Below are 14,179 nucleotides of genomic sequence, written 5' to 3'. Positions count from 1 at the left end.
CCTCACGAGTCCTCACAATGGTCCTTCTCAACGCTGCAGTCCTCTGCAATGCGTGCCACGCGCCAGTCCTTTGTAAAGCGCAATCAATCCTTTCAAGGCTTGTCACAGCGCATCTCTCCTCATAACCTGATACTGCAACTGACGAGCGCCTCTCCCTTCTCATAACACTGCACACAAACTTGGTGAGCGCCTCTCCCTTCTCATAACTTGATACTCAACTCTGTTCAAGCGTCTCTCCCTCCTCATAACTTGATACTGCAACTGACGAGCGCCTCTCCCTTCTCATAACTCACAAGCGTCTCTCCTGTCTCGTAACTGAGGTGGGGGGCTCGCGCGAAAGGTTTTATTGCCACGCCGAGCGAACCCTCTGGAATCTCTAGCCACACCCTGTCAGGCGATGTCGCCTCAGCCCTGGTTGGTTGATGGGGTCTTACCGGCTCCGCCCTTGATGGCTGCTTGACATGGCCACACGCCCACCCTTGCGCTCCGCCCCCTTTTCGGGCCTTACCTCGTGGCGTTTGGGCTGGTTTGAGCGAGCAAGAGCAGCAAACACTGCTGGCAGCCAAAGCGTAACAAACTGCGAGGGGCAATGGGGTGCAGACAGGATAGGCACAATGGAGTCGGTTGGAGGGAGGGTGCAAAATGGACGAGGCCTACTCTTATTTGTTTTACACAACACAGATGCAACTATTGGAAATGGCCTTATCCTAAACACATACTATGAAATAACTAACGTTTTAAGGTGACCTACGTGTTGCTTGTGGCCTAACTATGGGGTGCAACCTTTAACCTTTAATGATGTTACCTGTGTGGGTTCTCAAAACCGCAACAATACATTTCCTTCTGGTAGGCCGTTGCTCGCATGAAAACGGCATAATAAGCTATTTATACACGATAATATGGCAATAATATCCCACCTCCCCAAGGGGGGTTTCCTAACATTAATATTCTTAAGTAATAACATCAATAATATTTACCTTTCTGGTCGCAGTCAACGTGTGGCCCTAAATGGATTTCTCTCATCTCCCCTTCCTGTTCAGGCTGGAGTTCCCCAAGTTAGTGTTCTGGGCCCTGTGCTTTTTCTGGTCTTTATCAATGATCTCTCCGACTCTCTGGAAAATCCTCTCTATCTCTTTGCTGATGACTCCACTCTCTGCCGCTCCATTCCTCATCCCTCAGATCGGCAGTCTGCAGCCTCCTCACTCTCTGCAGACCTGGACAAAATCACAGACTGGTCAAACAAGTGGAACATGTCTTTCAATCCTGACAAATCTCACGCTCTCACTATGTCTCTCCGAAAAGACCGACTGGACAACCCTCCCATCTACTTTCTCAACAATCCTGTTGAAGAAGTTCTGTCACTCAAGCTTTTGGGTCTCACTATCTGCCATGATCTTTCCTGGGAAAACCACATTTCCAAGCTGGCCTCCAAAGCCAGTCGCCGAATGGGCATCCTCCGTCGTGTGAAGTCCTTCCTTGGCACACCTGAGCTCCTCGCCACATATAAGGCATTCATCCGCAGCTCAATGGAATTCTGTTCTCCGCTCTGGGCTGGTGCTCCTGCCTCACACCTAACTCAGCTCCACGCGGTTGAAACCAAAGCGTTCAGAATCATTGAAATCTCCCGCGATGAAGCTGATTGAGGGCTTTTCTCTCTCTCACCTCAGGCAGGTAGGTGATCTTTGTGTCTTCTACCGATTCCTCTCTGGCCTTGCTCCCCCAGCTCTGTCTGTGCTCTGTCCCCCAAATATTCCTGCAGGTTGCACAAGATCTGCCAGTAACCCTCTTCTGTTGAAATTGCCCAAATCAAGACTCTCTGCTCACCTTCACTCCTTCATTCCTCTTTTCTCCCGCCTCTGGAACAAACTCCCTCACTCTCTTCAATCCCACTTCTCCCTCCAGGTCTTTAAAACAGCTGTTCACCACCATCTCTTATCTTCCCCCATCCAAAACCTTGATCTTTTCTACCCCCGTTAAAACACCCCAAATCCACCTCTTCCAATCCCCAACTTCTTTCCTGAAATTCCTAGAAGTGTTCATTTGCTTTATACCGTGTGTCCCTCTCTCCTCCCCCAGCCCTCTCCTTTCCACAGAACTACCGACGTCCCTGTTCGCTACTGTTGTTGTGCTTGTGTGCTTCCCTCTCTCCCCCTCTTGTCTCCCGCTCCCTTCATTGTATGTTTTATATGTCTGTGCATGTTTTCATGTTCAATGTGTTAGCTCTTACACGAGCCTCGATTCTGTATACAAAAAAATAAATTAAAAAAATCCCATTATCATTAGTTTTCTTATTAGAAGCGGCTTTGGAAAAACGCCACTGTAGAGCGAACTTAACATGGAAATACACACAACCCCATTGGTGGGGAAAACCCCCTTGGAGAGGGCGGCAAATTAATTCTCTACAACCTTCATCGTGTTACAACGTTCATTGTGTTTAAACCTTCAAATTCACTACAACCTTCTTTGTCTTTAAACCTTCAAATGAATTCACTACAACCTTCATTGTGTTACTACTTTAAAATGAATTCACTACAACCTTCATTGTGTTACTGCTTTAAAATGAATTCACTACAACCTTCATTGTGTTACTGCTTTAAAATGAATTCACTACAACCTTCATTGTGTTACTGCTTTAAAATGAATTCACTACAACCTTCATTGTGTTACAACCTTCAAATTCGCTACAACCTTAAAATGAATTCACTACAACCTTCTTTGTCTTTAAACCTTCAAATGAATTCACTACAACCTTCATTGTGTTACTGCTTTAAAATGAATTCGCTACAACCTTAGTCCTCCTGTCAAGTTTGGTTGAGATTGAATAAGCCACGACCGAATGTATCATGGTCAAAAATCACGAGACAGCCAGACGGCAAATTGCTTATTTTAGTACGTGATGTGATGATTGTCAATGTTGTGGATTGATAACAAAGGGGATGCAAGGACAGTTTTCCTTTAATGGTTTGAAGTCTAAACACCCTGAAAACAATTGTCATTGAATTCTAAACTTAAAATTCTTTCCTCTCACTGCACTTTAAAGTTCAGATGTAATCTTTCATAGCAATTAATTTGAATAAAAATAGATAAATATAAATGTTTGTGAGATTTGTTCACTCTTTCATATGATATTTTATTTTAAATTAAAGTTCGCTCTTTCAAATAATTCCACATGTTATCGACTAAATTGGAGCAATTTATTGGTGCAGTACTTTCAAAATGAATGTTACAAACGAATAGCATCGCTCTTGCAATTTTAATTCTGGCTGAACCATTTATTGTAGGAATAGAACATTAATTCATGAAAAATAAAACCCTCTCGCAACATGCATTATCGGAACATAAATATATATCAATATCAGTAGAATTTTCTTTATACTTGATCGATATTGCTTCCATCCCTATAATAGTGCCGTGTTCCCGGGGATTAAGATCCTGCAAGGTAACGGGTAGCCCATTGAGCTTAACACTCCGAGGCTTTCAATCCAACTATTGTGGAGTTAATACGCACGGGGGTGAGGCAGCGAAGGGTAGCGAAGCTCTTGCCTGCACGGACCCCACTAGACGTCTTCGACCCTGGTAATCAACTCAACCCGGCACGGAATTAAAATGTATAATAAAAGGTTTAATAAAAGAAATGCTTGTGAACAAGAAAATGCACGATAAAATTAAGATTCCTAATCGAGGGACCCTCCATACAGACTCATAAAACAACACAAGGGGAAAAATAACTGAAAGTAAAAATGTGTGTTTACTTAGCTTTGGTCCCCTTAATCGTCCGGGATAGTCACAGGCCCCCACGTCCCTGCACGGGAAAACACACGCCTGGCGTGAAGTCCATGAGCAGGAAACAAGTCTTCACGTGCAGTTCATTCCTCCAGCTGCCGAGCACGAAGCAAGCAGGCCGCGCCCGTCCACTCGCCGTCTGCTCCACACAGCACTGCGGTCTCTCCGCACGGACAGCCGCTGCACCGTCAGCACCAACGAGCAAGGGAAATGAAAATGGGGCCGCTCGAACCGATCGCCCGGACCAAAAAGTACAAATGTCCGACTGCATGACGCCAATGTCCCTGTCCCAACGCAAGAGCCTTCAATAGGAACCCAGCCCAAGAAGAGAATATCTGCGACCGTGACAGGATGAAAGCCAGGGACCACGAAACCTCCGACTGTTCGCTATCAAGGTCGGAACAAGAAGAAGCCATATATGCGACCGCCTTTCGTTGAACCTCAAAGCCATGAGAGTATAACCTTGACTGCTCGTGATGACTGCCCCAACACAAGAGAGTCATATCTGTGACGGTTCGCTTTCAATGTCCCTAGTGCAAGAGGAAGAAATGCCGGGACACAGTTCTTTTGTTCCCCGGGCTCTTACGTCATCCAATGATGTACGCGCTTGCTCCAATCAGCGAGGCCATCTCCTCGCTCTATGGCTATCCTGACCAATCGTTCTTCGGGGCATGGCCACTTGCCGGCCTTTGTGATGTGGCGGCTTTTGTAGTTGGTTTTTGTTTTTGTTAGCCAGCGGTAGTTGAATGGCTTGGTTCCAGGTACTTTTATTTCGTGTTTATTTTAGGTGTGGGATGCATGGTGGGTGTGGTGTGTCATAAGGAACAGAGGAAAAAGGTCACAGAGGCTATTTACATTCAGGGGATTTACCACAACCACTACCTAATTAGCATAACTCCACCCCTCGTCATGGGGACAAAGATACACTCTTACACGACATCTGGTCTAACGGATCCCCACTGAGGTACATGGGGGTTCTTCTTCTTCATCGTGACATTCGGAGCACACTATCCTATACAATCCTACCTGGCCCTAAGGTATTTCGTTGCCTACCCCCTCACAAATGTAACAATAGTGTGTGTGTGTGTGTGTGTGTGTGTTTATATATTGTCCTGTCACCAGCGATTAAGACTGCTGGATGACGAATAGCCAAGACAGTTTTTATTCCTGAGGCGGCAGCCGAATATTTGGCAGTTATGACGCACACGGGATGACGGCTTTATTCCCGAACACGGGTTTATTCCTGAACCCAACACCATGCAAACAAGACAAGGAAAATACAACAATAAGGATTTAATAAAAAATATAGCACGGAATGAAAATGCCGAAATAAAAGCTGAGGTAAATTAATTTCCTACCGTGAGGATCTTCCCCTGAGGCACAAAAACAGACAAGGGGAATAATAAAATTTTAAAAATGTCCTTTTCGTGCCGGCACTTAACTTTGGCCTCCCAATGAGTACTTTTGATGAGGCTGGCAGCGATGACGCCCGAAACCACAGGCGGGAAGATGGTGATGCGTCGAACGCGGTGTGCCAAAACGCGCTCGGAAACAGGGCAGGAGGCGAGCACTACCCGCGATCCGTTTTTCGCAACCATTGACTGCTTTCCACTCCTATGGTCCTTTCCTATGCGAAGCAAAGTTTCCTGCTCCTCCACCGAGCTGTCCATCCGCACTCTCCTCCCTCGCAAAGTAAAGATCCCACAGAACCAAAAACGGCGAGTCTCCTGTTCGTTTTAGACCAAATAAGCGCTCTCCTCTTTTTTTCTCCTCAGAACCAATCATGTCGTTGGCCTCCCGGCTTGTCCCACCCACATCCCACGGTCAAATTACTTCCCTCGGGGCATGGCCTCACGGCCTTTCCCTACCCCTCGTGGGCGGACTTTCACCTATTAGGTCCTTTGGGTGGGACATAGTTGGGGAACCTGCTTGCTTGCAGTGGGCAGTTTTTTTTTTTTTTTTTTTTTTTTTGTATACTGAATCGAGGCTCGTGAAAGAGCTAACATTTACTTCACAAACAAATCAACCAGACAAACAAAATATATAAAATGAGGGAGCGGAAAACAAGATGGGGAGAGAAGGGGAAGCACACAAACACAACATTTGAGAGCAGGGAGATGTGTGGAAGGGAGAGGGCTTGGGGGGAGGAGGCGTGGGAAGGGGGTGGGGGGGTGGGAGGGAGAAGTATAAAACACAAGGACACCAAGGACTTCCAGGACAGAAGTTGGTATTTCAAAAAAGTGGAATTTGGGTGAAATTAGTGGGGGTAGAAAAGATCAAGGTTTTGGATGGGGGAAGATAAGAGATGGTGGTGAACACCTGTTTTAAAGACCTGGAGGGTGGAGTGGGAGTGGTTGTTGTTTAAAGGAGGTTTTTCATGGCCAGAAAATTATGAAATCAACCTCGTCATCTAAAACGTAAACGGAAAATTACAGAAGGGAAATAACGTACTGGGGAAAATTAGCCTCAATCCCTACACCAATTAGCACTGCTTCACTCCTTGTGTGAAGACACATAAACAATCTTAAGCTACAGCTTCCCTAGCTAAGTACATTGAGATTTCTCCTATGCATCCACGGTCCATGCTACAATTGTACAATGCTACCTTCACAAGGCTATCTCTTCACCTACCCCCATAAACGTAACAATATGTGTGAGTGTGTATACATACAGTGCCCTCTAAGTATTTGAACAGTGAAGTTAAATTTGTTACGATTGCTATATATTCAATGTATGTGTTCTATTATGCTCTATATACTCAAACATATATCAATATGTGTGTATATAATCCTTAATAGAATTCACGGACTGGTGTTTGTGTGTTTGTTCGTCACGTTACTCCTACTACAGTTATAGCCCGATTACATCCAAACTTGCTACATAGGATCAGTATGACCCCAATTAATGTGTATAATTGTTTTTATCTTTGCGGGTGGTCTTTGGGGGGCAGAGGAGGGACACGATTTCTCTATGTAAATGTGTAGCGTTTAGTACCACCTTGGCGTGATACCGGATGCCTCGTGCGCATTTCATCTGATCGAAAAGCTGCTGTTTTCGGCTTTGTCTTCACTGCCTTCAAAACTGATGGAATCGACACGGCCCTCGGTCCTTTCCGTCCCAGGCGAAAGGGAGACGGCAAATCATGCCACCTCCCCCTCGCCACCATCTTGTGTGTGTCATGCGTTTGCTTGTGAGTGTGCCATGTGTGTGTTTTATGACAGCAATCTTGTGAGAATGATTGATTGGAAAATAAATGTATCAATTTGTATTCTTCTTCTTGCACTGCGTATATTTCTCTTCTTTCCCCTATTTTATCCCTCTTTATTTCTACAGGATACGTCGAGGCTGTCATTACATTGTCAACTTCCGCTACTTTGAGATGTCTGTCATAACCGTCATAGCAATGAGCAGCATCTCCCTGGCTCTTGAGGATCCTGTTCAAAATGACTCATCTTGGAACATGGCAAGAACGTGTCATTATTAAATCCAGTGTTCCGGCTTGATTGTTTTACCATGTTGCTCTGCCACATGTCGCTTAATTTGTGCCTTTACATTAAATGATGTTTTAAATAAATACTCATGCACAGATTTGATGTTTGGTGCTTGACGTTTTCCAAAATGTAACTAATGTTATGTATAGTGCCTTGCCAGAGTAGAATGAGCACCCATGTTTGGAAACATGTCCCACCCAACCTCCCTCCCGCTTTCTCCCTCTCTCATTCCCTCTCTCTCTCTCTCTATCTCGCTCTCTCACCCCTTCTTTCTCTCCCTCCCCCCTCTCTCTATTTCACTCCCCCCCTCTTTATCTCACTCTCTCACCCCCTCTTTCTTTCCCTCCCATTCTCTCTCTATCTATCTCTCACTCACCTCCTCTTTCTCTCCCTCCCAATTTCTCCCGCCCCCCCTCTTTCTCTCCCTCCCCCCTCTCTCCCTCCCAATTTCTCCCACACCCCCCTCTTTCTCTCCCTCCCTCCTCTCTCTATCTCACTCTCTCTATCTAACGCTCTCACCCCCTCTTTCTCTCGCTCCCCTCCCTCCCTCTCTCTCTCTCTCTTCACAGATTTGATGTTGGGTGCTTGAAGTTTTCTAAAATGTAACTCCAATGTTATGGATAGTGCCTTGCCAGAATATAATGAGCACCCATGTTTGGAAACATGTCACACCCACCTTCCTCTCTCCCTCCCTCTCCATCCATCTGTTTCTGTCTCTGTCTGTCGTCACTCTTGTCTTTGTCTCACTTTTCTCTCTCTACATTTTATATTCTCTCACTTTTCTCTCTTTCTTTACATTTTAGATTCTCTCACTTTTCTCTCTTTCTTTAAATTTTATATTCTCTCACTTTTCTCTTTCTTTACATTTTATATTCTCTCACTTTTCTCTTTCTTTACATTTTATATTCTCTCACTTTTCTCTTTCTTTACATTTTATATTCTCTCACTTTTCTCTTTCTCGACATTTTATATTCTCTCACTTTTCTCTTTCTCGACATTTTATATTCTCTCACTTTTCTCTTTCTCGACATTTTATATTCTCTCACTTTTCTCTTTCTCGACATTTTATATTCTCTCACTTTTCTCTTTCTCTACATTTTATATTCTCTCACTTTTCTCTTTCTCTACATTTTATATTCTCTCACTTTTCTCTTTCTCTACATTTTATATTCTCTCACTTTTCTCTCTTTCTCTACATTTTATATTCTCTCACTTTTCTCTTTCTCTACATTTTAGATTCTCTCACTTTTCTCTGTTTCTCTACATTTTATATTCTCTCACTTTTCTCTTTCTCTACATTTTATATTCTCTCACATTTCTCTCTTTCTCTACATTTTATATTCTCTCACTTTTCTCTCTTTCTCTACATTTTGTATTCTCTCACTTTTCTCTTTCTCTACATTTTATATTCTCTCACTTTTCTCTTTCTCTACATTTTATATTCTCTCACTTTTCTCTCTTTCTCTACATTTTATATTCTCTCACTTTTCTCTTTCTCTACATTTTATATTCTCTCACTTTTCTCTCTTTCTCTACATTTTATATTCTCTCACTTTTCTCTCTTTCTCTACATTTTATATTCTCTCACTTTTCTCTCTTTCTCTACATTTTATATTCTCTCACTTTTCTCTTTCTCTACATTTTATATTCTCTCACTTTTCTCTCTTTCTCTACATTTTATATTCTCTCACTTTTCTCTTTCTCTACATTTTATATTCTCTCACTTTTCTCTCTTTCTCTACATTTTATATTCTCTCACTTTTCTCTCTTTCTCTACATTTTATATTCTCTCACTTTTCTCTTTCTCTACATTTTATATTCTCTCACTTTTCTCTCTTTCTCTACATTTTGTATTCTCTCACTTTTCTCTTTCTCTACATTTTATATTCTCTCACTTTTCTCTCTTTCTCTACATTTTATATTCTCTCACTTTTCTCTTTCTCTACATTTTATATTCTCTCACTTTTCTCTTTCTCTACATTTTATATTCTCTCACTTTTCTCTTTCTCGACATTTTATATTCTCTCACTTTTCTCTTTCTCTGCATTTTATATTCTCTCACTTTTCTCTTTCTCTACATTTTATATTCTCTCACTTTTCTCTTTCTCGACATTTTATATTCTCTCACTTTTCTCTTTCTCGACATTTTATATTCTCTCACTTTTCTCTTTCTCTACATTTTATATTCTCTCACTTTTCTCTTTCTCTACATTTTATATTCTCTCACTTTTCTCGTTCTCTACATTTTATCATCTCTCACTTTTCTCGTTCTCTACATTTTATCATCTCTCACTTTTCTCTTTCTCGACATTTTATATTCTCTCACTTTTCTCTCTTTCTCTACATTTTATATTCTCTCACTTTTCTCTACATTTTATATTCTCTCACTTTTCTCTCTTTCTCTACATTTTATATTCTCTCACTTTTCTCTCTTTCTCTACATTTTATATTCTCTCACTTTTCTCTTTCTCTACATTTTATATTCTCTCACTTTTCTCTCTTTCTCTACATTTTGTATTCTCTCACTTTTCTCTTTCTCTACATTTTATATTCTCTCACTTTTCTCTTTCTCTACATTTTATATTCTCTCACTTTTCTCTCTTTCTCTACATTTTATATTCTCTCACTTTTCTCTTTCTCTACATTTTATATTCTCTCACTTTTCTCTTTCTCTACATTTTATATTCTCTCACTTTTCTCTCTTTCTCTACATTTTATATTCTCTCACTTTTCTCTCTTTCTCTACATTTTATATTCTCTCACTTTTCTCTTTCTCTACATTTTATATTCTCTCACTTTTCTCTCTTTCTCTACATTTTATATTCTCTCACTTTTCTTTCTCTACATTTTATATTCTCTCACTTTTCTCTCTTTCTCTACATTTTATATTCTCTCACTTTTCTCTTTCTCTACATTTTATATTCTCTCACTTTTCTCTTTCTCGACATTTTATATTCTCTCACTTTTCTCTTTCTCTGCATTTTATATTCTCTCACTTTTCTCTTTCTCTACATTTTATATTCTCTCACTTTTCTCTTTCTCGACATTTTATATTCTCTCACTTTTCTCTTTCTCGACATTTTATATTCTCTCACTTTTCTCTTTCTCTACATTTTATATTCTCTCACTTTTCTCTTTCTCTACATTTTATATTCTCTCACTTTTCTCGTTCTCTACATTTTATCATCTCTCACTTTTCTCTTTCTCGACATTTTATATTCTCTCACTTTTCTCTCTTTCTCTACATTTTATATTCTCTCACTTTTCTCTACATTTTATATTCTCTCACTTTTCTCTCTTTCTCTACATTTTATATTCTCTCACTTTTCTCTCTTTCTCTACATTTTATATTCTCTCACTTTTCTCTTTCTCTACATTTTATATTCTCTCACTTTTCTCTCTTTCTCTACATTTTGTATTCTCTCACTTTTCTCTTTCTCTACATTTTATATTCTCTCACTTTTCTCTTTCTCTACATTTTATATTCTCTCACTTTTCTCTCTTTCTCTACATTTTATATTCTCTCACTTTTCTCTTTCTCTACATTTTATATTCTCTCACTTTTCTCTCTTTCTCTACATTTTATATTCTCTCACTTTTCTCTCTTTCTCTACATTTTATATTCTCTCACTTTTCTCTCTTTCTCTACATTTTATATTCTCTCACTTTTCTCTTTCTCTACATTTTATATTCTCTCACTTTTCTCTCTTTCTCTACATTTTATATTCTCTCACTTTTCTTTCTCTACATTTTATATTCTCTCACTTTTCTCTCTTTCTCTACATTTTATATTCTCTCACTTTTCTCTCTTTCTCTACATTTTATATTCTCTCACTTTTCTCTTTCTCTACATTTTATATTCTCTCACTTTTCTCTCTTTCTCTACATTTTGTATTCTCTCACTTTTCTCTTTCTCTACATTTTATATTCTCTCACTTTTCTCTCTTTCTCTACATTTTATATTCTCTCATTTTTCTCTCTTTCTCTACATTTTATATTCTCTCACTTTTCTCTCTTTCTCTACATTTTATATTCTCTCACTTTTCTCTTTCTCTACATTTTATATTCTCTCACTTTTCTCTCTTTCTCTACATTTTATATTCTCTCACTTTTCTCTTTCTCTACATTTTATATTCTCTCACTTTTCTCTCTTTCTCTACATTTTATATTCTCTCACTTTTCTCTCTTTCTCTACATTTTATATTCTCTCACTTTTCTCTTTCTCTACATTTTATATTCTCTCACTTTTCTCTCTTTCTCTACATTTTGTATTCTCTCACTTTTCTCTTTCTCTACATTTTATATTCTCTCACTTTTCTCTCTTTCTCTACATTTTATATTCTCTCATTTTTCTCTCTTTCTCTACATTTTATATTCTCTCACTTTTCTCTTTCTCTACATTTTATATTCTCTCACTTTTCTCTCTTTCTCTACATTTTATATTCTCTCACTTTTCTCTCTTTCTCTACATTTTATATTCTCTCACTTTTCTCTTTCTCTACATTTTATATTCTCTCACTTTTCTCTCTTTCTCTACATTTTATATTCTCTCACTTTTCTCTCTTTCTCTACATTTTATATTCTCACTTTTCTCTCTTTCTCTACATTTTGTATTCTCTCACTTTTCTCTTTCTCTACATTTTATATTCTCTCACTTTTCTCTTTCTCTACATTTTATATTCTCTCACTTTTCTCTCTTTCTCTACATTTTATATTCTCTCACTTTTCTCTTTCTCTACATTTTATATTCTCTCACTTTTCTCTCTTTCCCTACATTTTATATTCTCTCACTTTTCTCTTTCTCTACATTTTATATTCTCTCACTTTTCTCTCTTTCTCTACATTTTATATTCTCTCACTTTTCTCTCTTTCTCTACATTTTATATTCTCTCACTTTTCTCTTTCTCTACATTTTATATTCTCTCACTTTTCTCTCTTTCTCTACATTTTGTATTCTCTCACTTTTCTCTTTCTCTACATTTTATATTCTCTCACTTTTCTCTCTTTCTCTACATTTTATATTCTCTCACTTTTCTCTTTCTCTACATTTTATATTCTCTCATTTTTCTCTCTTTCTCTACATTTTATATTCTCTCACTTTTCTCTTTCTCTACATTTTATATTCTCTCACTTTTCTCTTTCTCGACATTTTATATTCTCTCACTTTTCTCTTTCTCTGCATTTTATATTCTCTCACTTTTCTCTTTCTCTACATTTTATATTCTCTCACTTTTCTCTTTCTCGACATTTTATATTCTCTCACTTTTCTCTTTCTCGACATTTTATATTCTCTCACTTTTCTCTTTCTCTACATTTTATATTCTCTCACTTTTCTCTTACTCTACATTTTATATTCTCTCACTTTTCTCGTTCTCTACATTTTATCATCTCTCACTTTTGTCTTTCTCGACATTTTATATTCTCTCACTTTTCTCTCTTTCTCTACATTTTATATTCTCTCACTTTTCTCTACATTTTATATTCTCTCACTTTTCTCTCTTTCTCTACATTTTATATTCTCTCACTTTTCTCTCTTTCTCTACATTTTATATTCTCTCACTTTTCTCTTTCTCTACATTTTATATTCTCTCACTTTTCTCTCTTTCTCTACATTTTGTATTCTCTCACTTTTCTCTTTCTCTACATTTTATATTCTCTCACTTTTCTCTTTCTCTACATTTTATATTCTCTCACTTTTCTCTCTTTCTCTACATTTTATATTCTCTCACTTTTCTCTTTCTCTACATTTTATATTCTCTCACTTTTCTCTCTTTCTCTACATTTTATATTCTCTCACTTTTTCTCTTTCTCTACATTTTATATTCTCTCACTTTTCTCTTTTTCTACATTTTATATTCTCTCACTTTTCTCTCTTTCCCTACATTTTATATTCTCTCACTTTTCTCTTTCTCTTCATTTTATATTCTTTCACTTTTCTCTCTTTCTCTACATTTTATATTCTCTCACTTTTCTCTCTTTCTCTACATTTTATATTCTCTCACTTTTCTCTTTCTCTACATTTTATATTCTCTCACTTTTCTCTCTTTCTCTACATTTTGTATTCTCTCACTTTTCTCTTTCTCTACATTTTATATTCTCTCACTTTTCTCTCTTTCTCTACATTTTATATTCTCTCACTTTTCTCTTTCTCTACATTTTATATTCTCTCATTTTTCTCTCTTTCTCTACATTTTATATTCTCTCACTTTTCTCTTTCTCTACATTTTATATTCTCTCACTTTTCTTTTTCTCGACATTTTATATTCTCTCACTTTTCTCTTTCTCTGCATTTTATATTCTCTCACTTTTCTCTTTCTCTACATTTTATATTCTCTCACTTTTCTCTTTCTCGACATTTTATATTCTCTCACTTTTCTCTTTCTCGACATTTTATATTCTCTCACTTTTCTCTTTCTCTACATTTTATATTCTCTCACTTTTCTCTTTCTCTACATTTTATATTCTCTCACTTTTCTCGTTCTCTACATTTTATCATCTCTCACTTTTCTCTTTCTCGACATTTTATATTCTCTCACTTTTCTCTCTTTCTCTACATTTTATATTCTCTCACTTTTCTCTACATTTTATATTCTCTCACTTTTCTCTCTTTCTCTACATTTTATATTCTCTCACTTTTCTCTCTTTCTCTACATTTTATATTCTCTCACTTTTCTCTTTCTCTACATTTTATATTCTCTCACTTTTCTCTCTTTCTCTACATTTTGTATTCTCTCACTTTTCTCTTTCTCTACATTTTATATTCTCTCACTTTTCTCTTTCTCTACATTTTATATTCTCTCACTTTTCTCTCTTTCTCTACATTTTATATTCTCTCACTTTTCTCTTTCTCTACATTTTATATTCTCTCACTTTTCTCTCTTTCTCTACATTTTATATTCTCTCAC

General features: G+C 38.1%; 1 protein-coding gene across 1 annotated transcript in view; it reads left to right on the top strand.

The window, feature by feature from the left end:
- LOC137439185 (putative voltage-dependent N-type calcium channel subunit alpha-1B) overlaps positions 1-14,179 on the top strand; it is an 856,614-nt gene that overhangs the window by 395,700 nt on the left and 446,735 nt on the right. Inside the window, exon 24 of the mRNA XM_078766934.1 lies at positions 7,117-7,246. Coding sequence (XP_078623060.1) covers positions 7,117-7,246 — 130 coding nt within the window. The remainder of the gene's footprint in view (positions 1-7,116; positions 7,247-14,179) is intronic.

The sequence above is a fragment of the Myxine glutinosa genome, chromosome 13, assembly GCF_964187855.1.
Source record: "Myxine glutinosa chromosome 13, kmMyxGlut1.1, whole genome shotgun sequence".
NCBI classification, from domain to species: Eukaryota; Metazoa; Chordata; class Myxini; order Myxiniformes; family Myxinidae; genus Myxine; species Myxine glutinosa.
The sequence above is the reverse complement of the archived record's forward strand: the minus strand, read 5'-3'. Positions and strand labels throughout refer to the sequence as shown.